General features: G+C 46.2%; 1 protein-coding gene across 1 annotated transcript in view; it reads right to left on the bottom strand.

Moving 5' to 3' along the window:
- The window catches only part of LOC144167546 (uncharacterized), a 284,946-nt gene extending 266,478 nt beyond the window's left edge, over positions 1 to 18,468 (bottom strand). The window contains exon 1 of the mRNA XM_077696779.1: positions 17,430 to 18,468. Within this exon, the coding sequence (XP_077552905.1) occupies positions 17,430 to 17,496 (67 nt within the window). The 5' untranslated portion in view covers positions 17,497 to 18,468. The remainder of the gene's footprint in view (positions 1 to 17,429) is intronic.
- Positions 18,469 to 24,738: the final 6,270 nt, after the last annotated feature.

Below are 24,738 nucleotides of genomic sequence, written 5' to 3'. Positions count from 1 at the left end.
ATACATACATACATACATACATACATACATACATACATACATACATACATACGTACATACGTACATACATACATACACGGCCACTTAATATAATACTGCACGCGCTTGTTGGCCATGTTCCACAAGCTTTCCAGACAATGGAAAAGCTGAAAAAGTGCTGCAGGGGCCCTTTAAAACAAGAATTTCCGTAGAGAGAAACCGCATGGCGGAGCTTGAAACGATTAGAGAGAAGTAACAGTCCGCTTTTTTTCATTATTTATTTCTAGACAGTGTACATGTCTAATGGCGAATTCCATTGGGAGAACAGGAGCAAGTGGAGCGAGCAGCCAGAGCAGTACACGGGAGTAACGGGGACGTGTGCTTTCGTTCCGCGAATGAAACATTCGCGCTGCTCCGGGAGCAGTGAAAAGAGGGGGAGGGCGTGATGTCAAGAGTCATGTGACCAAACTTTTCCCGCCCTCGCTTCCCGGAGCATTTCGCGCGCTCGTGTTTTCCGCACGCTGTTCCTCGCCAGTTTTGCCAGATACGTGCCGGTGGTTTTGTGCCTGCCTTCCGCATGGCGACGAATGAAGAAGCCTAGCGGATGTTCATGTCCATGATAGGGTTGCCATCGTATCTCCCTAAAATTAGCTGCTAACGATAACAGCATCCGCCGTCTTTACCAGATACGACTCTACCTTCGGTCGCTGCTCCGGCGGGGTGAACAGGTGCTCGAACATAAACTCATGCAATGTCAAATCGTCGTCGTCGTCGCTGCTGCTGCTGCTGTCCGATGATGAGTTTGCGCTTGAATCTGTGGTGCTTTCATCATCTAAAAGTAGCAGCATCGTCCAGACGGCCCCGCTTAGCTACTGCCGTACGCACTGAGCGACTATCGCGGCTGCTGGATTGCGCCATTTTTCCTGCGCCGCCCATGACGTAAAAGAGGTCGTGTTCCCTGTTACTCCGCCGCTGGCGACGGAGCACCGAGAACTGCTCTCGACTGCTCTCGGCGCCAAAAAAGTGCTCCTCCTCGACCAATGAAACACAACGCCCCTGCTCCTGCCCGACCACTGGAAGACGCAAGAACTCGCGAGAGCACTTTGGGTGCAGTTCGAAGTGCTCCTGTTCACCCAATGGAAAGCGCTATAACAGGAGACCGGGGATAAAGGCAAAAACCGCCTGACGGAGTCTCGGCCCCCATCCCAGGTTAATACATCAATTCAGTTAATACATTAAACGGTTCTATCACAGTAACTCGCAGCATATTGCAGAGCGGGAAACATTGAACCTGCGCACTTATCAGTTTCAACAAGAAACAGAATATTTCTGCAAATGAAGATAAAAACATGAACATGAACATTTATCAGTTTACACATTGTGAGCCTTAACCTCACGCAGAAATTTTCATTAGCTTACAAGTAACAAACACAAAAGCAAATACAAAAACGTAAACCATAATAAACAAACACAACCCAAAAGATATAATTTGTACTGAGGTTTTGATCCCCTTTTTCTAGTCCATAAAACACCCCAAGTGCATTGCATAGAGACGCAGGTTACCGAGTTATCACAGAAATATTTGTGCTTACTAAAATCGCCCTGCACTTCTTTTTAAAAGTGGATGGGACGTAATGAAAATTCACACTTAGTTCTTGCATATTGAGCACTTTCGTTGACTGAAAATCAATGGTCTGCTGACAGTAATTCGTCCTTATAGACAATGCCCTTCGTTTTGAATTCCGGATATTATATTCACTTGCACTTTCAGAGGGCAATTTTTGTATTCCGCGCTTGTAAATCCACTGTAGAAGCTTAAAATAATAAACTTCGTCGGCTTTCAGCATGTTGTATTTAATGAATAGTGGATTCTATTGCATCTGTTTGTTCTTCTGGTGTAAATTGTGAAGAGAACGCTGATCACCGAGTCGAAACGTTGTTACACTTGGAGTTTGTCACCGAGCTCATCTTCCCAAGTGTTCTTGTCACGTCAGCAATATTTTTTCGAAGTAACCTGTGGTTCGGGATAACGTGAGTAATGTTTTACCGCGTTACAGTTTGCTAAGACTTTACAGTTCACATCGATGTGCTCACATAAAAGATGCTCGAATCACGAGATCCCGAGCATACGAATAGCGGTGAAAGCGTCCGGATTATTCATTTTTAGTAGAAGAAAACCCGAAGAAAAATTGGGCGCTGGTATAGTTGTGCTCCAAAAACTGCATGGATAAGTTGTCAAGCACGCGTCATAGGCAGCAGACGTTTGCTGACTGTGTGAAAAGTTCCTACAAGGTAAGAATCGCTAATCGAAGCGTCATATTTTTCTCCAAAATATCCAGAACCACAAAACACAAAGATCGCGAAACGAACTTTCGCCCTAAGACGCTCGACTAACTCGTGGAGCTCACCAATCAACATTTTGGTTGTTCTAGTAGTACGCGAGATAAAGCTGAGCCTGCTCACTTCTATGTATATTCTTCTCTATATTCCGTATATAAACTTCCAACTCCCGTGCGAAGAAGAAAAATCCCAAACCCGGGCCGGGGAAAACGGTCGTAAAACGGCGGCTCTTAACCAGAGACCAAGCTGCAGGAGCCGTGCGCTGGAAGGAATCATGCCCCGGCATCATCGGCATGAGGCTCACGGATCAACGTTCGGGGTCCTGCGCGCCGCCAAAACGCAAGGAGGAAAACAGAACGAAAAGTGAGGTGGGGAGCAAGGGACGGTATGGGAAACAAAACGAAACAGAATATAGGAAAGCGAGAGAGAGAGAAGAGCCGGTGTATATAGGGACCCAAAGCGGCGGAGCAGCACCTGTAACGCGCGCGCTTGCGTGCGTGCGTGCGGGCTCGTTGCTTCTAATCGAAGCGTAATCAGAGAAGGGGGCTGGCAGGCCGACCCACTGGTCGGGCTCACGTACGGCGCGTAATGGCTCTCGGCTGCCGGACCCCAGGGCTCGGCGACGCAACCGGGGTGGGAGGCCTGGCCAGGTCTGGTACTGTGCGTGCGCGTGTGCGTGTGCCGTATGCGGGTCTGCTGCCGGCAGCCAGATCGGCAACGGGTGCAGAAACAGAAGTGCGGCGAGCGCTAGCCGAGCTCGGCAGGAGTACAAAGAGAGGAGAGAGGTATTTTTGCCGCTGCCGAACTGAGTGAAGCCGTCTCTGAACAGCTCCCTCTCTCTCTACCCCTTTCAGCGCGAGCCGGACCGATCAGCGCGATTTCCTTGGGGCACACCTCGCGGCGGGCAGATGATTAGCGGCTCTCGGGATCCGGGGCGCACCGCTGATTGCGCGTTAGAGAGAGAAAGCGCCGCTCCGAGCTTCGACAGCACGCGGCCGCTCTCGGCCCGCGATGCGGCCACGCAGGCGTGACCGCGGATCGCGCACTCATTGTCCATCGCCGCGCCACGCTCCCTTTCCTTTCCCCCTCCCTCGTCGCCGCACTGACTTATCGAAACTCCTGGCACCGACAGCACGCCGTACATAGTGCCCCGTGGGATGCGGATGCTTATAGCGATAGCTGTGTCCACTTAGTGCGCCCCAAGAGCTGTTTATATATATATATATATATATATATATATATATATATATATATATATATATATATATATATATATATATATATATATATATATATATATATATATATATATATATATATATATATATATATATATATATATATATATATATATATATATATATATATATATATATATATATATATATATATACATATATATAGTGAGAGAAGTCGACTGACACGTTTTCCATTTTTTGTTGCCAACAGTTTCGGAGTAAGAAAACCCTTCGAGTTGGTAACTCCGACACTGTTGGCAACAAAAAACGGGGAACGTGTCAGTCGACTTCTTTCACTATTTTTATACTGGCCCATCGAACCTCAGGATCTATATATATATATATATATATATATATATATATATATATATATATATATATATATATATATAAGGTGTAGAAAATAAAAATAAGTTTACTGACGTGTCAGGGAAAGGACTCCCTTTATTTTTTTTCGCGCCCTGTGTGAGTTTTTATCTTTTCAGACTATATATATATATATATATATATATATATATATATATATATATATATATCAGTGTGTCGAACTGAAAAAAATACCGGTTTGGTTACGGTTCTGGTTCAGGCGAAATCATTTCGTTCCGGATCAGTTCCGGTTCCACAAAATCACGTACCGAACCGGTTCGATCAGTTGAATTATCACTGTAATTGAAAAAAAAAACATTTAGTAGTTTAAAACAACAGTCAAATCAAAATACAAACAAAAATTAAAAATGCTGTTGTTCCCCAAGGGGAGTGGTGCCATTACGAGATATTAGAAAAACAGATGAAGTGGCGACGATTTACCACCTACTTTCTCGCCAAGACTTTATGTTGTCCTAGCGACTATTCATTAAGCCACCGCCAAGAGATATGATCGTGGGATATATTTTCTGCCCTTTCCTTTTTTGTTGAAATCGCAATCGTCGCTATGGAATCGCCCATCACGCTAACCTTGAAGCCGTAAATTTAGGCCTGCGTACTGGCGCGTTCACATACCAGAGCTTAATACCAATGGCGCTCATTTTTTATATTTGTAACAAAACAGAAAAATCCTACAACAGGCACATAAATACTACCAATGAATTAGATTATTTGGTCACCCTGAATACTGTGTTAGCTGTCACCTTATTGAATGTGTCAGCCACACTTTTGGGTCATTCCATGCCAAACATCCCAGCCGCAAAATCGACCATCACGGATTTGCTCAGTAAAAATTGTGGGTCATCCTCGCATGGCCCACAATGCTCCCTGAAAGTTTTTTTGTACAAAACAAGTTTCGTTCTGTTTCTAGCGGCCCTTTTATCTCCAGGGTTTCAAGCAAACTTGCGTCTGTGAAAAAATTCATAATAAAAGTAAATTCTCTTACAATGGCCACCATTTTTTTGTGAACATCCTGTTGAGGCCCTGGGCTGCTCTATGGCGCATTTTTAAAATATTTTTCCTTTTCTTTGCTGTGATTACGCCATTCAGAAAATACACGATGTCGAGCATTTTCAAACATTTTTAGCAAACACAAGCACATTCTCTCAGCCAATGAAGCACCTGTATCTCAGCATTGTGGAAAATTGGTAAAGACTATATTTACACTGAAAAAAGGTGAAGTGTGCGAGAAAACGTTTGTCAAACTTGAAAAAATCTCCTTTCTGGCCCATATTCACCTTGGAATTGCGCATTGTTGTGCTCGTAGTAAAAATATCAAATGCGAGCCATTCACTAGTACAAATGATCGCAGTTTATTTGAGAAAGTTTAATCAAACCAGTTTTTGTTTTCGCAGAGAAAAATTTTTTTCAATTTGTACAGCGACACTACCTCACCCCGTTGTTCCACAGAGCGTCCTCTCTGCACGGCATGCACCTGCCTGCATGAAAGAGCCGCGAGCCAGCGGGTTTGCGCCACAAGAATACCTTTCGCCGCAATGGTAGTTCGTAGCGTCAGTACAGGAAACAGGAATAATTCGCGTGTTAGTAGCAAAAGTACTACATGCAGCCAACGGTGGTGCGCCCATTCTATGAGCGCGGGTAACTCAACGGCTGGCTAGACATGGACGTGCATTTAAAGAAGCAGGGTATGGTATACGCGGTATCTTTTAAGTATGCCCAAAATTACGAAATAAACAGTGGTTGAGTCATCGAGTTAAGCGAATTTATTTGTATGCGTTAGCGGGAATCGCATAACCCGATGCTTTAAATGCACATCTGATGTGCAGCCGCTGAGTTACCCGTACTCATGGAATGGGCGCACCACCGCTAGCTCCACGTTGTACTTTTCCCACTAACACGCGAATTATTCCTTTTTTCTGTACTGTCGCTACGAACTACCATTGCGGCGAAAGGTATTCTTGTAGCGCAAACCCGCTGGCTCGCGGCTCTTTCATTCAGGCAGGTGCATGCCGTGCAGAGAAGACGCTCTGTGGAACAACGGGGTGAGGTAGTGTCGCTGTATAATTTGAAAAATTTTTTTCTCTGCTAAAACAAAAACTTTTCTGATTAAACTTTCTCAAATAAACTGCGATCATTTGTACTAGTGAATGGCTCGCATTTGATATTTTTACTACGAGCACAACAATGCGCAATTTCAAGGTGAATATGGGCCATAAGGGAGATTTTCCCAAGTTTGACAAACGTTTTCTGGCACATTTAACCTTTTTTCAGTGTAAATATAGTTTTTACCGATTTTCCATAACGCTGAGATACAGGTACAAATGCTTCTTTGGCTGAGAGAATCTGCTTGTGTTTGCTAAAAATGTTTGAAAATGCTCGACATCGTGTATTTTCTGAATGGCGTAATCACAGCAAAGAAAAAAAAATATTTTAAAAATTCGGCGTACACCAGCCCAGGGCCTCGACATGATGTTCACGAAAAAATGGTTGCCATTGTAAGAGAATTTACTTTTATTATGAATTTTTTCACAGACGTAAGTTTGCTTGAAACCCTAGAGATAAAAGGGCCGCTAGAAACAGAACAAAAATTTTTTTGGACAAAAACACTTTCAGGGAGCATTGTGGGCCATGCGAGGATGACCCACAATTTTTACTGAGCAAATCCGTGATGGTCGATTTTACGGCTGGGACGTTTGGCATGGAATGAACCTTTTGTTAAAAGTAAGCTTTAGATAACGCTCAGTCACTGCATTATGGCTCTGACCACTGCAATTCCTTTTGCGATAGCTATACCGGATGTGTGCATTAGAATCATTATGTCATCGTACCGCCTGACCCCCGGCGATCGTTCCGTGTGCGACATTGCGGAATCTATCTTATAACAGATTATGCTGTTAGAAAATGAAAGGGAAATTTGACGCGCGGAGCATGAGATGGAACTTTGTTGGGTAGGCGCTCTTTAATTTGTCCACAGCAGTACTTCCCTCCGGCACGAGTAGCAGTAGAAGTAATGTAGCGAGCTGGGCAGTCAGTACGAGTGCACCTTCGAAAAAAAGCAGATCTGAAAGAGGCAAAACTGCAGAAGAAGCGGAAAAGATGATCGCTGGGCGAATGGGACAGTGTGAGGTACCGGCCTTCCTTTCTGCACTTGTCATCTGCTTTATTATTGTTTCTGCTTCCAAGACAAGGCTGAGGGCTGCCGTTTCTTACCAAGGGATTAAGTGCGCACCTGAACAATTGGACTCTGTCGAAACCTCAGCAGTCATTGCGGAATCAGGGTGTAGACGAGCATTACGTAAAAATACAAGAGGATATCTACAATGGATCCTCGGCTACCATCGCCCTCCATAAGGAGAGCAGTAAAATACCTATAAGGAAGGGCGTCAGACAAGGAGGCAGAATCTCTCCAATATTATTCACAGCATGTTTACAAGAGGTATTCGGAACATTGGGTTGGAACAGGTGGGCGTAAAGGTTAATGGAGAGTAGCTCAGTAACGTCAGATGTGCTGATAACGTTGCCTTGCTACGTAATAAGGGGAACGAATTGCAAAGCATGCTTACCGCACGGGACAAACAGAGTAGACCCGTGGGCCTGAAAATTAATATGCAGAAAACTAAAGTAATGATCAATAACCAAGGGAGAGCACAACTGTTTGAGATAGGTGGCGAGGCAGTGAAAGTGCTAAGAGAATATATCTACTTATTCCGAGTTGTGACCCCGGGTCCCTACCATGAGGCAGAGATAATTAGAAGGATGAGAATGGTTTAGAGTGCATGCGGCAGGCCTTCTCACATAATGAATGGCAGCCTACCATTGTCCCTAAAGAAGAAAGTGTATGACAGCTGCATCTTACCGGTATTGACCTACGGGGAAGAAACTTGGAGGCTCACTAAAAGGGTTCAACTAAAATTGACGACAATTGAGCGAGCTATGGAACGGAAGATGATAGGTGTAACATTAAAGGACAAGGAGAGAGCGGAGTGGGTCAGGGAACAGACGTGTCTTAAGGACATATTAGCAGAAATTAAGAAGAATAAATGCGTGTGGGCAGGGCATGTAATGCGAAAGCACGATTAGAGTAACAGAGTGGATCCCTAGAGAAGCAAGCGTGGCAGGGGGCTGCAGAAGGTTAGATGGGCAGATGAGATCAAGAATTCTGCGGGGATAAATTGGTCGCAGTTAGCACAGGACGGGGATGATTGTCGATCCCTGGGAGAGGCCTGCAGTGGGCGTAGATAGGCTGATGATGATGATGTGAACAGCGGCAGTTTGAATGTGACGGATGCTGCAAATAGTGAACGGCCATTTTGCCAAATAGAAAGAAATGTAATGAGACTTCTCACAAGAGTGCGCGAAGTTCGCACCTGCGAAATTTTTTCGGTGTACTTTCATACAATTGAGACTAAATTGTCGGGTCCCATGCGAAGGTGAGAATCGACGTAAGGCGAAGCTGTCTTCCTGTCGTGCCTGTGTGGAGATGAACTTATTGTCAAAATGAAGTGTTGTTAAGCTTGATGGAGTTGTTGATTTTTCAGAATGCTGAGCGCGTCAAGATACACCAGACGTAACGGAAGACATTCCAAGGAAGCTTACCTTTAATAAAAATTACCAGTGGCTTAGCTCGGCTATGCCAGGATATACGTAGCGTGAGCTAACGTTCAGCTGGTTATTCTTAGGTTTCCTGGTTGTCTAGGATTAGCTAATTATCATGCTTACTTCTGCTAAAACGATTTCAAATCCAATCCAATCAAATCCAATACAATCCAATTTAATCCAATACAATCTAATCCAGTCGCGGCAGCGGCGGCGGCGGCTCCGACGCGCCAGCTGTGCACAGTGAGACGTGACTGCTCCTCGCGCATGCGCAGCACCGCTCTCCAGGAGCCCCGGGAAACTGCTCAACCTTGGCCAGTGTAGCTCACGCTACAAAACTTGTAGCGACGTTTGACTTCGTGAACGCGGGTTACACACAACCCTCTTGGGCGTGCCCAGCCGACGGCTTTTGTTCAGGTCGTATTCGGCGTTTGCTGTGAGGTGCCCCGTACCGGTGGTGTGAGATCGGCCCGGACCAGAGAAATCGGCATCTGACTGCTGACGTGTTCACGGCGTGGCTTTGAGTCTGCGGTCTTCACTAATTCCCATGAGATTTTACCGGGAGGATACAGAAGAGGTGTGTTGCTGTGCGTCTCCTTGTGTTTTATATCTGAGGTAAGCCGCTGGGACTCTGGGTGGCGAGAGTAGCAGATTTCTTCCCTTCTCCCTCCCCGCCGCCCTTGTCTGCATCCTCCCCGTAACGCTCCTCCTCTCCCCTTCCCGACCTCCTGCATTGGCGCTCTCTTCCCCAGCTCAGTGGCCTCCGACTTAATCTCGCCGATATCCCAGACGGGGCACTTAAGCTGCAGCGTAAAAATTTTGTCCTGCTCAATATTCTGCTCAGTATTTACGGTACTCACATTTACGAGTATATACGAATAGGCATTGGAGCTGTTATGTAACAGTCGCTGCCGCTGAGGTGGCAGCCAAGAGGCAGCCGCGTCAATATTGCACCTACCTCATGCGTTCCCACTCAACCGCGCACAAAGCCCGCGGTGAATCCTCTTTACGAGCCGTCGCCGTCCATCAGTTTTTAATTACCGTTCTTTTATTTTTTGCCGTGGAGTCCCTGATGAGCATGTTATGCTGGCTAAGAACCTAAAAGCGGAAACCGAATGAAAGAACGCTTATATAGAAGCTGCGTTACACTGGATAAGAACGCGTGGAACCGCGACTTTTGTCGGTTCTCAATGCGTAATGCAGTCAGCCGTTGGTTTCTTCGTCTCTTCTGTTGCATCACTTTGCTGTGAATGGTCGTTAAACAAGATGTGGTGGAACCGGAAAAAAAGCGCCTATGCATTTTAGTGGTCCGTTAGGTTGGATCTCTGCTAAAAAATAAAAAAAAAACGTGGCACAAACAGACACATTCCACGAACGAAAGACATGCAAAAAAAAAAAAGCTCGCTTCGCGAGGAAACGAAATGCGCTGGTTGAAAATCATTCATCTTGGAAGCCAGCAAATTCGGACAACGACGATAAAATAGGAATGTGCGTACGAACGTACCTACACTTGTTTCTGCGAGAAAAGTGTAGCTTTGTCGCCTTCGTACATATCTGCAGGAGTTATGAGCTCAAGCAAGTTAAAACCGACGAGTAATTTTTTTCTTAGTGCAGGCTGTAATGCAGCGCTTTGGAACAACTTGTGTTTGGCGCTCCGCGGCCCGCAAACGAGTAAATAGACGTACGAATTTAGAGAAACAAGCTCCGAGTTTTTTGCTTTTAATGCGAAACCGCTAAATCGCCGACAGGAAAAAAAAAAAAAAAGAAAACAGCCGTATGGCGTCCGCCTCAGCAAACAGCTCCTAAGATGGCCAACGGTGCAAAGAGGGTAAAAGTAAACCGGTTAATTGGGTTGAAAAGGAAATTGGCTCTGTAGCTGCTCGCTTCGCTGCAAGTGTCGTCGAAAAACAGTAGTTGTCTGCAGCGCTTGTTAAATAACTGCCTACCCTCTCTCCCCTGCGTATTCTTTTCACGCTGTTCCCCTCTGTCTCGGTCCTTTGTAGAATTCATTTAAATTTTCCGCTTTCGCACTGCGGGCGCGCAATATGTTGGGACCTCTTGCTATAGGTTGGCTCGGCGTTTTATCCACGTGTTTCAGGCTTTAGCGCGAGCATTTTTTTATTTTGTCACAAAAGTATTGTTTTAACGTTTTTTGTGTTTGCAATTGCAAGATACCACCGCGTACATTAGTAATTAAAAGAACAGTGCCAGTGTCACTTAAGTATTTATGTTTTACTATATGCGTAATGTTATCTTTTTGCTGAACATGGTCCACAAGTATGAAGCCAGCTACCAGATTTAGTCCTTTGCAAATGTTTTGCCTATATAAATGTCTCGGTCAAGGATTCTTTTCCATTTTTGCTGACAGGCAGACAGACAGACAGACAGACAGACAGACAGACAGACAGACAGACAGACAGACAGACAGACAGACACGCCAATCGTCTTTTGGTCTGTCTGTAGCGTGGGTCTAGCCGACTAGACGACGACCTAGTCAGAGGACGCATTGTGGCCTTACACTGAGAAAACGCGACAACTGGTACAGGCAGCCCAACGCACAATGAGTTTCACGTTGCTTGTAACGTTATTAAGGTCAACGTTAACGTGCCTGCACGTTAGGAATGAATACAGGCCTACCTATTGTCCAGTGATGGGGACAGCTGCCCCAGAAAATCACGCCGTTTCAACAATTCCCGTTCGGGTGCGACGTCAACAAAAATCGACTAAAATTCTCACGCGCCCACTCAGCGGGATTGGCCTCTGGTGATGACAGCTGCCGACGTCCGATTCATCGAAGCAGAAGCCTGCGGCATTCAATTCGACAAATTCTTTCGCAATCACAACTGAAAATGAGTGCTTACTTGTTCGAAGTGATGTTTTGATTGAACATGTCGTATCTTAGGTACCGAGGATGCAGTGCCTCGAAGGCAGTCAGAACATCTCGTTGTTCTTTGCTAAGAACAAACCTAAATAAACTACCACACTGTGCACATTGAGAGACATCAAAATCCTGCGAAGCGTCACAATTTTTAAAGGCTTTCAAAATAAGCTGTTGCGACACCACTTTGATTTCGTTAGCCTGCAGTTAGCTTGTAAGTTAGCTAGTTAGTTAGCCAGTTAGTTAGTTAGTTTGTTTGTTTGTTTGTTTATTTGTTATTTAGTTAGTTAGTTAGGTAGTTACTTTGTTAGTTTTTTGTTAGTTAGTTAGTTAGGTTGTTAGTTTGTTAGTTTGTTTTTGTTAGTTAGTTAGTTAGCTAGTTATTTAGTTGTTTAGTTAGTTAGTTTGTTAGTTTGTTTGTTTGTTAGTTTGTTATTTAGTTAGTTAGTTAGTTAGGTAGTTACTTTGTTAGTTTTTTGTTACTTAGTTAGGTAGTTAGTTTGTTAGTTTGTTTTTGTTAGTTAGTTAGTTAGTTAGTTAGTTAGTTGGTTAGTCAGTTAGATGCTGATCCGCCTGACAGTTAAGCGCTGTTCGCATCGAATTCCGCGTTGTTATTTTTACTAATGGTTTGCCGGCATTCTCCGCATTCGCGGGGTCCAGAAATTTACACACCGGGTCGTATTAAACATCTTATCGACCAGGAATGCTGCACGCGGGGTGGAGTGAAAACTGCTTGGGTTAGCCGGACTATATATATGCAGTTACGGCGCACGCTTGAGTAGACTCAAGATTGGATACGTCATTATCAGAAGCCGTTTCGTGCGCGCAGGGTGAAGTGAGCGTGCACATGGGTTGAGTTAACCAACCAGACGACGTATGACTTTGAGGGCCAATCATTGTTACACCAAAGAAGGAATGACGTCACCTTGGCATGCATCGCAGCTTTAAAAGCGAAAGACTGCGGTTCGGGTTGCTACAGTTTATCTGAGTTGCACTGCATATGCCTTTAGGATGCTCATTCACTTCATAATATACTATACGGACTGCCTTTCGCAGCATTCGCAGTTACTATAGGAGCGCGAATAATTGTTCATGTACATGGCCTCTGCATGCTCCTCTGGTTCCGCTGTATTTTATGGTTGTCTCCCCGCTTCACTTCGGCAAGCAGCGTTTGCAACCGTACGTTCGTAGTACATTCAGTTATCAAAAGAATTGTAAGTCGCTGGTCAGGACTGTAGTGCACGCCGACGCAGCAAGTGAAAATTTAAATTCTGCTCATATGTGCATTGTTTAACAAGCAGCCATTTGAGAAAAACAATGCAACTTTCATTTGTTGCTTAAGGGAAGGTCTCCGCTTCTATAACACAAAGACGGCTTTAAGCGGTACAGCTTCATCAGTGATCCTAGGCCACGTCACTTTGGAGCATGTAATAGCGCGAGGTGCTCCATTACAAGCGCTTCAACGCGGCGGCAGAGAAAGGCGGACCCACCTTACGAAACCACATTTGGTACACCACAGCGTACCGTAGATGAAGTAAGGGAGCGGGTGATCGTAGCCGAACGAGCGAATAGCGGCAGTGAGCGAAAGCCACCATCGTCATCAACTCACCTAAGGTATAGCGGCAGAAACGAGCAGCGATGCAACACGTATGAGACAGATCGAAGCCATCTGAAAACGTCAGGCGGGAGCGAACCGCGAAGCCAGTCGTCTCAACCGGTGGAAAGGGCTTTTTAGCGCTTTGTCACGAGAACTGTGGCATCGGTGCGACAAAGAAAAACACATTTTTAATATTTAGCGTTCATAATTTATAATATTGCCAGGAGTGATTCCTTTATCTCTATTCATGGCTTACGAAGCCGTGAGAGACACCGGCTTATGGCCCCGATACCGGTGGCCCAGTGGCTAAGGCGTTGGGCTACTGAGGGCGCGGATTCGATTTCCGGCGGCGGCGGCCGCTTTTCCGATGGACGCGAAAAGCGAAAACGCCCGTTTGTTCGAGAATTCGGCGCAAATTAAAGATCCACAGTTTGTCAAAATTAATCCAGAGCCATCTAATAAGGCGCGCCTCATCGCCTCTGTTGCGACGGAGCGTTAAATATCACAATCAATCAATCAATCAATCAATCAATCAATCAATCAATCAATCAATCAATCAATCAATCAATCAATCAATCAATCAATCAATCAATCAATCAATCAATCAATCAATCAATCAATCAATCAATCAACATTCGTTCATGGGTAGCTTGACGGCTGGAAGGAATTTTCTCTGTACACCGCAATCAAGAAATATTGAGCAATGCAGCTATCACATTTTGGTATGCAGCCAATGTTTCTGCGTATGCCCGTCGAGTGCAAGAAAGGCAACGAGAAATCATGTTCTGGCCATTTGCCTACGAAAGAATGGAAGCGACAACGCTACAGCAGGAGGAAGGGTGAACGCGTCTTCTTATCGCTTACTGCATCGCATTCCGGTCGCGCTGTGACTTCCGAGACTCATACCTCCGCGGATGTATAGCACAGGAAAGGCCACTCACTTTTTTCTTATTCTGAGATGGCTACACGGCAAAGCAGCTGCATACCAGTGTACGTACGTTCGAGTGTGTGGGTTTGCTCGTCGGTTTATTGGAACTCTTTTGGTTCCAAATTCATACGCATTCTTTCATGCATACTCGTCAGTTTATACATCCCCGTCCTTTCAGAGTGGGGTGGGCTGATGAAAAAATGCATTCTGGTGGGAAAAGAGAGATACAAGACGTCGCTAAGTGAGTGTGGCTAAATGCTAAGTGCACTCGCTGATTCCACGAGCTTCCTGTGTAGGCCACACTTGTCGCATTTGGATACAGCGCTACGTATCGGTAGCCCTACAGAGAGTGAACGTTCGCTAGTGAGTGGCGCCAGAGCCTTGGCGAGTCGCGCGCTATTTTTGTAAGGGTGCCTGCGGAAGGTTTGGCGTCTGGTTCCTGTTCTATGTTCAGAAGATTTGTGCTTGTTGTTCCTCACAGATGGTTGTGGTCTTGCGCGGTGGCCTGGTTGTCCACACGTGCGGCCACCAGTCTATCGACATCTCTTGCTTTTTTTGACGCTGTTCGCAGCGGTGCAAGGAGACACACGCCTACAGGCTATCTGTAACAAAAACCCGCACTTAAGCACAATTATCTTAAACTAAGCGTTACTGAAAGCATCACTTGTATTAAATCGCTATCAGTAAGAAACTGAACTGAGGCTCTATGCTTGTGAAATTCTATGCTCCTGCTTCCAACACGCGCTCCGTCACTCATGAAGCCCTGACTAGCGCTTTGTTAAAATCGACGACACCAAAAATTTGAAAAAAAAATTTGAAAAATTTGAATTGAGCTGTGATCTATGTATTCTGCGCTACGGTGTCGTGTGCAAAGGCCAGTTCATAATCCAGCGCAGAGCAGGCGCCCGGCAGCAGCAGTCGAGGTTGGGGATGCCAGGAGTCCCCCGCAAAGCTAGCCGGAAAACTGTCCGGTCCATAGCAGCATGCCGCATCTCGCAACAAGTGCAGCCGGAGCACGCGGAGGGCCGCTAGCTGCATCGGCTGTGCCGGGGCGCCGCACTATTGAGTGCTGCCTTATCACTGACGTGCGTCTCCATGCCGTGGGTGGGCTTTTGCCAACTGTACGGCGCACTGTAGGCTACGAGCGCTGCCTGTAGGGAAGCCACTGCAATACCCCTAGCGGTGTGTTCCGAAAACAGCCGTGGGTCAGTCCTGTCGCTTTCCCATTGCGGCTGGCGCATTCTGGGACGTCTGCAGATGATTATATATGCGATGATTAATGTTCGCAGAGGACGGGCGCGTTAGCAAGGGCCGAAAATCTGGCCTGCATGAGCACAAGGGGTGCACACGCTATCTTTAGGCCCACTGAATTGTTATAGTAATCTGCTAAGTATTAAAGAGCATGAAACTCCCCTGCACTTTAATCATAAGCTTTATATTGGTTGAACGTCCTCTTAGTTGGCATTGTTTGGAGAGGAACTTTTCTGAAAAGAGACGTGATGCACTGCGACGCGTTATAAAAAACGTTGTAACTCCAACTTTTCATGGTTGAAAAATATTAGTAAAATGCTTCTGCGGCGACCAAAAGTTTACAAAAGTAGTCAATAGCGGCATATAACCCCATACTTAAAGGCAAAGTTCCTTTACATAGTTGTGACGTCAAAATTTCAACGTAACAGTCGTTCTCAAAACCGGCCAATAATTTCCAATTGCGGCATATGTGCTTATAACAGTGACTTTCAGTGAATACAACGTGTAACTTAATCCCCCTACCTCTAAATAAACGTTCTTCTTGTCTAACCGTGCCACGGAGTTTTCTGGCTTCAATGCCCTGCTCCACTATGGGATTGTTCGATTTGAAGCGGTGGATGAAGCCCGTGGGCTGGCATTCTGTTTTCGACATGCCTTCCCGTGACACTTTCTGCACTACCTGAGGTCTACTCAAGGCTGATAAACCTAACATGCCGTTTTTCATTGTGGTGACATCCACCTACGGTCAATTCTTCTCTTGATGAAAACTGCTCAGATTTTTTCTCTTCTCCTTCATTCACAATAATGTTTTCCATTCAAATTATTTGCCTAGACCGTCTTCTTTTGGTTTTATTTCTGTTCATTCAACTAATAATATACCCATTCCGCCTTATAAATTGTTTTTAAGGCTACAGTGGTTGAAAAGTCTGTATTGTTGTTATTATTGTTGCTCTGAGCAGTTTTGTTGTACACCAAATTTCTTACCCGAAGGGGAGAACGGCAAGCCGCCATTGTCTCTTCTTTTTTCAGAAAAACAGGTGAACTACGTTCATTTCGTGCACGTATTCCTAGTGCGCTTTATTTTATGTTCGTCCTTTACTTGGTCGTTTCTGTAGTTTGTATTTACTTTGTCTCCACCAATTATTGACGACATTTATATAATGCTAGAATTCGCTGTTTGGACACGTCATTTTTTTTACTCTTGACTGGTCGCGAAACTTTAACAAAGTCTTTTCTTAACTATCATAAAAGACCTCGAAGCTTTTTAAGAAAGCACCGAACTTGCGATGGTAGATAAACCGGAGCCTTGCTATTTTTAGGCTTGAATACTGCTCTCCCTGAATGTCATTTACTTTTGTTAATGTCGATAATTACACTCTTATCTCAGTAACTTAACTATGCGTGGAACTATTCCATTACGATAAGCATTTGTAAAAACGTCTGGGAGGTTAATCTGCCAAAAAAAAAAATCTGCAATGGTGAATTATATTATCACCGAGTTCATGGTTCAGATTTGCTTCCAACTCGAAAATCCGCTTAAAGGGAACAAGCGAAATTTTAAAACCATGCCGGGCAGGGGAAACCTTATTTTCTTTATAAATAGAGCTCGATCGTAAGAATATCAGCTTCCGCTGCAACTTTAGCGGCATGTTTTTTTATGGGCTTAAATCCACTCCGGCCTAAGAGAGGAGCCGAGAAAGCATTAGGCAGTGGGAGAAGAGCGAACAATGGCACCAGAAAAACAAAACAAAAAAATACGGAAGTTCTATTAGGCAGGCTGCCCCAACACTCCGATCTTGTCGGCTCAACTCGGAACGCGTTCGGTTCATTCGAGAAGAAAGTACATTAAAAAAAACGTTTTTTTTACTCTACTAGATTAGTAAGCAAAATGTGGGGTTTGAAGTTTACGCGCATCGTAAGCTCTGAATGCGGCTTCAAAGGAATTCGCAATGAGTCTACATTTTAACAGTGACGAAGTGAAATATTTTGGTTAGAATTTTATATTTTTGAATACAGTGTTCTTAGCCGTTATCAGGCACCCCTGAATGCTCATTGTCCGGCGACAAAGCGCAGCATTGTGAGCTTGGCAGGGATGTTGCGAAATCAAATGCAGCCTTGAAACAAAGTTGCTTTCGTTGACGACAGTCGTTATACTTTTGTCCGGGGTTTGGATTGCTTGAAGAAATGGAGTCGCTGATAAAATTAAATGAATGTGCGCGTGAGTTTCCGGACGCTTACCTTGAGCAAACACGATGAGCAGAGCAGCCACTGTGACCAGCACCCCAGAAACGATGCTCGCTTTCATTTCACAGGAAGAAGGCGGACTAGACGCCGCGAACGAAGAATGGTAGAGAATGTTCGACGGTGTCAACGCTTGAAGTGGTGTCGTGACAGGCGCACGCCGTCGCACTGTGCAACTGATCGCGTCAGTTCGTCCAGGAAGTCGTTGTAACGCACGCCACTAGCGCTTTCACTTGCGAAAATTGCGATGAAGACGGTGGCGGAGTGGAGTTATCGACACTAAGTTCTCTATCAAACGACTTGCGTCGGCATTCACTCAGATTTACCGAGGAATTAAGGACATGTCTGGCGCCTCTGGTATATTACGAAATTCAAACAGGTCTTGACAAGAAGAAATGGCTGGTAGCCAACAGTTGTCTGGTATATGGTTCCCGTCAAAAAATCAAACGTGGTTTCTGGGTTTCGACCCGACAAGTATATTTCAGGCGTTCTCAATCACCAAAAAAACAAATGGTTGATCATCACAGTTTTTGTCCTGAAGAAGCTCCAGGCCGAGAAAAAAAAATGGTTTCCCAGGACGCCGGTACGACAAGAAAAATTCTGGCGGCGTACTTTTTCAGCGTCCAAAAGGCGTATTGATTCGACAATACAGAATTTTCTTGACACGGCAGGGAAGAAGCACTTGAGTCACAGAAGATATCCACCAACGGCGGCCGAAAATGGCTGCGTTACGTAGCTGATACCTACAATTGTCACCGCTGCGCACTCGACATCTCGAAGCAGAAGGTTGCAAGTTCCGTCGACAGTTCCGGTTAACCTCACATCGTGGAACGGAAACAGAATTCGTCGTAGCGATCCAGTCGTCGACGTCAGCGACGAATAAAAAGAGCAGCAGCTGTCGTTAACGCCGGCGGACGGCGCAGACAAGTTCCGATCAGTCCTCGTGCGTTCCCACGCGTACGCGCGCACTCGGCTCGCAGGCGCGTGCGGGCTTCACTTCTCGGCAGCACGGCGAACGCGACCGAACTAGCGCGCAGGGCCCGAGCCGACTCAACTTCGCCGACACCACCACCAACGCCGCCGCGACACCGCGTGGTCCGCTTTCTTTTTCGTCTCCAACGCTGCCCTCCTCACCGCGCATCGCCTTCCCGGCGCAGCCTCTCCCACATTCCTGTTTTTCTTTTGGGCCCGGGACCCAAACTCCGCACCCCCCTCGTACGGTCCCCCACTCGGAGAGGGGCGCATGCGCAGGCCTCGAGGCCACGCCCCAACGCGCGCTCGTCTTTCGGCAGTCTCGCTCGCAGTCGGCCCGCGGGCAACGTTACAGGCACGGCCCGGCTGCGGACGGCGACGTTGCCGGTGCAGCGGCGGGGCGTCGCGGCGGCGATGTTAAAAGCGCTAATGGTCCTTGTATGTATTTCCCGGCGCATTTATTAGCTCTGACGGACGGCCGCCGATGTGCGCGTTTTTAGCCGTAAACGACATTGCCCCGGGGAGAAGCTGCCGCATCGCCAACGAGGAATGGCAGGGCACGTACTCTCCGTCGCGCGGTGTACGCCCGCGCACGCACGATGTCAAGCAGACTGCTTGTATAACCTGCATGGGGAACGGAGCCTTAACGCAGGGGATCTGAGCTCTTCTGTTTTTTAGGTCAAGGACAAATATCGCGGGCGGTTGGGCAAGCTAGCGACTACACGTGCAAAAAGTAAGATGAAATGAAACCTTAGTAGCGCTGGAAAAGGCTTTCTCAAGTGTCAGGGGTGTCTCATTTATAGTACAGCGAAGGAAAACATTGAGACGTTTCGTCTGCGCGAGTAAAGGATTTGAATTCGTATATCTCTGTCGTAATACAACAAAAAGAGTGAGACGTTATTTGAACCGCGTTATACGATAACCAGAGAAAAAAAAGTTTATAGGAGTCGTATAACGCCTGATTCCAAGACATCATCGTAGCTTTTTTTTACTGTCCTAAAAAACTCAATCATTGCTGGCGTAGTATAAAAATGCTCGTGATTCTTCTCCCGCGCAATGCACAGAGAAGGTCAATCATTGCTTTTAAAGTGGTAGAATAGGCCATTGCCGACACGCAGCGTCAGATTTCACTGGGAAAATGGGTTCTGCGCTAGCACACAGCTCAATGCAAGCAGGAAAATCCCAGGTTCTACATAGAGTTTTTGCAACAGTTGTGTGGGGTTCTCAATGGGAACATATGCGCAAGCATAACTTGTTTCTTCCTTTAAAGGCAGGGGGTGTTGGGCTCATGCATTTGTTTGTGCACCAACATGTGTCTCGTTTTTTCTTCTACAAAATGGTTGATCACCCACTTTTACTAACTGTACTTCGGCACGCATAAGTTTCCATTTGCCTTTTTTGCTTATATGTACGGGCGAAGTTAATAGGAAGCCTCCATGGGGATTTCTCAAGGAGGTCGTGGAATCTTTTAACTTTCTTACCGCGCGGTTTTCCTTGGAATATCTGTTCAGCATATCAAGAAAGGCTATGACGAGAACTCTTATTGAAAGTCTATTCCCGGTGCCTATTTACTGCCAGCCTTACTTAGGCAACCAGAAAATCAACATTTTAAAACGCGTAATGAGTATGTGTATTCCGCCAAATGCGAAAACGCTTCTCTTCAAGCTTCATTCTTCCACACTCCCAGTTAAGACATGGCTGCGCGAAAAGGGAATGTCTATTCCTTGGTCGGACAATTGTCGCCTATGTAATCAACCAGAGACAATTGATCATTGTTTTGTGTTGTGCCGGGACGCTGTGTTCTTCTGGGACGTTTTGCAGCGGACACTAAAAAAGGACATTGACATCACCCCGTACACCATTCGCTTCCTGCCATTTGAAGATGTTAATCGGGTGCCAAATGACTTTTTTGTTCTCCTAGTATTGTTTACCTCGTAGAAGTGCCGTATGACTGATCGGCACGCGTAACCCACTAGGCTGACCAAGTGAATTTTTCGGGAACAGGCGGCGTTGGTGCGGAGCGTTTATGCTGCGCAGAGTGATCCACCGGAGTGGCTGCCTCTTTTGGATGCATGCGTCTGCTTGCCTGAGTTTTGAAATGGCGCCGATCTTCGTTCGACTGATGTCCTTGCCCTTTGCTGTTTGTTAGTGTTTATATTGTTTGTTAAGTGTCTTGTCTGAGTTTTTCTAAAGTTTTTCTAAAATTTCCGTGGATTAAAGAAAAAAAAAGTGGGCGTAGCTTAGTCTGCAAGATGACGGCCTCTCGGTCCGCTTCTCTCCGGGCTCATGCAGGTTCGATTCCTGGAGGTGCCAGTAGCTTGTGTAGCCTGGGTGTAGCCAGTAGCTTCCTGGGATGTTTCTTTGTGCAGCCAGTAGTAGACTGGGAGTTCCCTGCCGACGCGGACAGAAACATTTCCTTGGCTGATTATAGGTACACTGCTTCGCAGTAAAACCTCTTTTTACCGACAGCACGTGGACAGGCGTTGACGCCCGCCAGCTTCACATTTTACCCTCGATCGTAACTCCCATTTTCCTACTCTCAGGAATTTGTAGGTTCATTCTGTTGTGGTATAGATGCTTGCGCCTTGCTTAGAATAAATCAGTTGTTAGTGCGCCGTTGCCGCATGGAAGTGTACGTTTTTTTTTTCTGTGTCTGTCTTTGTGAACATACCCAACGCAACTTCGCTTCAAAAGAATGTTACATCAACTAGCCCGACAAGAAGCGTTACTGAATCCAAGGAAATTTATACCCTAATAATCTTAAATCTCAATCCATGGAAGTTAATCCATTGTAATTCTGTCATTCTTGCACGATGGGTTTATCGCTCAACGAGTTACTCAATGCTGTCGCCTCAATAAACTCGCGTATGCACGAAACGCCCTGAGCACCCAAGTCGCGGATACTATGGCATGGGCCCATTTCTGAAAATGGCAGGATCACGTTGGTGGAGCGCGCCAGAGTACAGAATGACTTGACCTAGAGAGGCAACAAAGGATTCTTGGCTGCTAGGTTTGGCCATAAAAATCGTCCGACTGCGTATATAGTTACAGGGCTGAACAAGGACTCCAGCCTAAACAACTCGCAAACGACGCCGCGTTCAGTGCGTGTTCGTTGATCTCAAAGTTGCGGCTATACAAATTTAAGGAAAAAAAAGAAGAACAAGGTAACCAAGCAAAAATTGGCCGTGCATCTGCTCGCTTCGTCGCAAATGGCGTTTCAAGACGATAGTGGTCTGGCGGCAGTGCACCGTAAATCCACACAAGTTTACCGCGTTCCACTGCTGCACTGTGAAGCCTTTCACACTAGGGTGCCTGGATGCACACTTTCCCTGCCGCTCCCAGCGCTCCCAAGTGGGTGCGAGCGCGTGCCTCCAGGCACCCTACTCCATAGAGTTTCATACAAATATACACTAGAGGTAAATCTGGAGCCACTTTCTAGGGGAGCCCGCGTTTCAGCGAACGCTCCGTCATGTACCGGGCCGACACGTTCCGCTTGTCCTTGGCATGGCCCATGAACAGGCTTTTTTTTTTTTTTTAAGATAGGCTCTGGCTGCAAAAACCCGACATTATTACTGTAGAAGGTTCATCAAAATTGTTTTGTTATTATAAAATTGAACCTCCAAAAAGATCAATTTCTCTGTAAATATGTAGAAGATTCATGCACGATGAACAAGAAAAAACGTTACCCTTTTTTGTTGATTTAGGCTTCGATACAAAAAAGAAGCCATATGGCTAGCTGAGCCAAGAGGCAATGGCGCCGCCCACGGCGGCCCGCGACTGCAGCGACAGATTTCCCTCTGGTATGTATTAGTATGAAACTCTATACCCTACTCCACCCGCGGTCCACGCGCCATCTACTAGAACCTTTCATTACGGTTGAATAAGTTGGAACGTCGCCAGAAGCCATAGCGGCGCACGTGATAACAGGTGAGGACGTAATACAGCGGATGTAGTATTTCACTTGCTATCGTAAAAAAATAGCGGTGGCTTAGCTCGCATATGCCAGGATATGCGTAGCGTGAGCTAAGGTTCAACAATCCAATCCAATCCAATCCAATCCAATCCAATCCAATCCAATCCAGTCCAGTCCAGTCCAGTCCAGTCCAGTCCAGTCCAGTCACTGCTCCTCGCGCATGCGCAGCACGGCTCTCCAGGAGCCACGCGAAACGGCTATCAAGCGGTTCCCGCGCAACGTTAGACTTGGCTACTGCGCAACGGAGGCGCACAGCTGGGCACGCGCCGGCGCCTGCGCGTCTGCCACGGCTATAACGTCACTCTTCTGGAATGGGGAGACCGGCGAATGTGCAGAACCAATTCTCTACACACGCGTATTCCAATAGGATTCTACAATGAAATTTAATCCAATCCAATCCAATCCAATCCAATATAATCCAATCTAGTTCAATCCAATCCTATGCTCCTTGCGCTTGCGCAGCACGGCCCTTCAGGGTCCACGCGAAACTGCTTAATCTCGGCCACTGTAGCTTACGCTACAAAATCAAGCATCCATTTATTTTTAGCCCCCAGCCCTTTGTCACCCGTCTCTGGGATGAGCCTCTTCGCCGTCGTCGTTACCGAGCCAACGATGGGAAGACCAAAGTGAAAGAAAGCGAAGTAAGGGAGTGTTGCGAAACTGGGAGGGGAGGGCGGTTCGTGGGGCGGCGCAAAAGCCAGCGCTCTCCGAAATCGTGCGGTGGCGGAGGGGAGGGGCAAGTATGCTGTGCCCGCGCGAGGCGTTCGACGGCGCGACGCTTGGCGAAAACGTGAGGGTACGTGCGCGTGTCTATGATGTGCGTGCGCTTCAGACGCAGTTCGTGATTCTTTCCTGAGACGCACTTCGCGCTGCCGACGCATAGGCTCATCATCGCTACTGTGGAGAGAACCCACGAGTGAGTGCTGCCTCTCGCGCACTGCTGCTGCGCCCAAATATCGCATTAGGGAGTATCGTAATCGCCAGCCAATTTTCAAAGTAAAGGAGCACTGCGAATATTTATGTATTAATTGCATACCTCAGATCTCCGTAATGTCTTTTTTTGTTAAACGATGTTGACAAGTGTGAACACTGCAACCAGATTTAGATGCTTACGAATTGTTGCGGGTATATAAATGTCTTGTGCAACGCAAGTTCCCCTTTGGATGGGTGGCTGAATCGAGGGACAGACAGACAGACAGACAGACAGACAGACAGACAGACAGACAGACAGACAGACAGACAGACAGACAGACAGACAGACAGACAGACAGACAGACAGACAGACAGACAGACAGACAGACAGACAGACAGACAGACAGACAGACAGACAGACAGACCAAATTTTGTGCGTTCAAGTAGCCCAAGGAAGAGAATTGCCTTTAATAACCCATGGAAGGCGGCGCTCCCCGTCCCTTCCCTTTCCCTGTTGGTTTTCTTCCGACATTATTTACTGCAGACGAGTTAATGCTTCCCTCAACTGTAAAACTCAGTGCCTCAGCAAAGTGAGCTTTATCCCAATTTTCAGGCTGGATGGAAACTTCGGCATTTTATCAGCAAGCGCTGAGTTGTTTCTTTTCCAAAGTATACACATGCCTCATCATGGGGCAGGTATTTGTTCAAATAGGTTCTTATCCCCAAGCAGCCAGCTCGAACATCACAAAGCAACGCACTTGGTTTACTCTTATCGTAAATATGTTATTTCTAGATGGTTTGTTTACCTGCATGACACACTCCAAACAATTTTTTCGTTTCCCTTCTTTCCGCCCACCTAACGGCGTCCGGTTCTTTAGCTTTCTCTAACGACCCCTCTGATTGTTCGTTTGCCCAGCTAATTTTGGGCTTTGTCGTCAGCCTTCTCGTCCCCCTCCGCGACTGAGCGCCCATGCTTTAAAAGCGTGGACACTCATTTTAGCAGTACATTTTAGCTTTTCTTATTCTGGTTTCTAAGCCTTTCCTCAAGACGTATTCAACTTGGTGCTTCCATGGCTTCAAGAGAGGCCCAGTCCGTATCACCCTGTACTTACTTATTCTTTATCTTACCTTGCGGTCCTAGTGCAAATTGACTGTGTGCGTTCTAATTCACTTCCAGCCCCGATAAAATGCCTGTTTCTATGCGGAGTACGGGATTAATATGTGAGTGTTTGACGTTTCCATCATTACTCCTTTACAAATTTTTCGTACTACCTCATAGTTAGTAGCCTAGCAGACGGCTCTACATTTCGTTATCGTCGCGCTTCGCCTCCCTTTCAGCGTCAGGTGTTCTTCACGGATATAAGCAGCTAATAATTTAACCCGATCCTCACGTATTTATACTCCTTTACTAACAGTATGGCTCGCCATTTGACCCTTACTGGAGTGGTG

The sequence above is a fragment of the Haemaphysalis longicornis genome, unplaced genomic scaffold (assembly GCF_048455015.1).
Source record: "Haemaphysalis longicornis isolate Haplotype H1 unplaced genomic scaffold, Haemaphysalis longicornis Haplotype H1 scaffold_2, whole genome shotgun sequence".
NCBI classification, from domain to species: Eukaryota; Metazoa; Arthropoda; class Arachnida; order Ixodida; family Ixodidae; genus Haemaphysalis; species Haemaphysalis longicornis.
The sequence above is the reverse complement of the archived record's forward strand: the minus strand, read 5'-3'. Positions and strand labels throughout refer to the sequence as shown.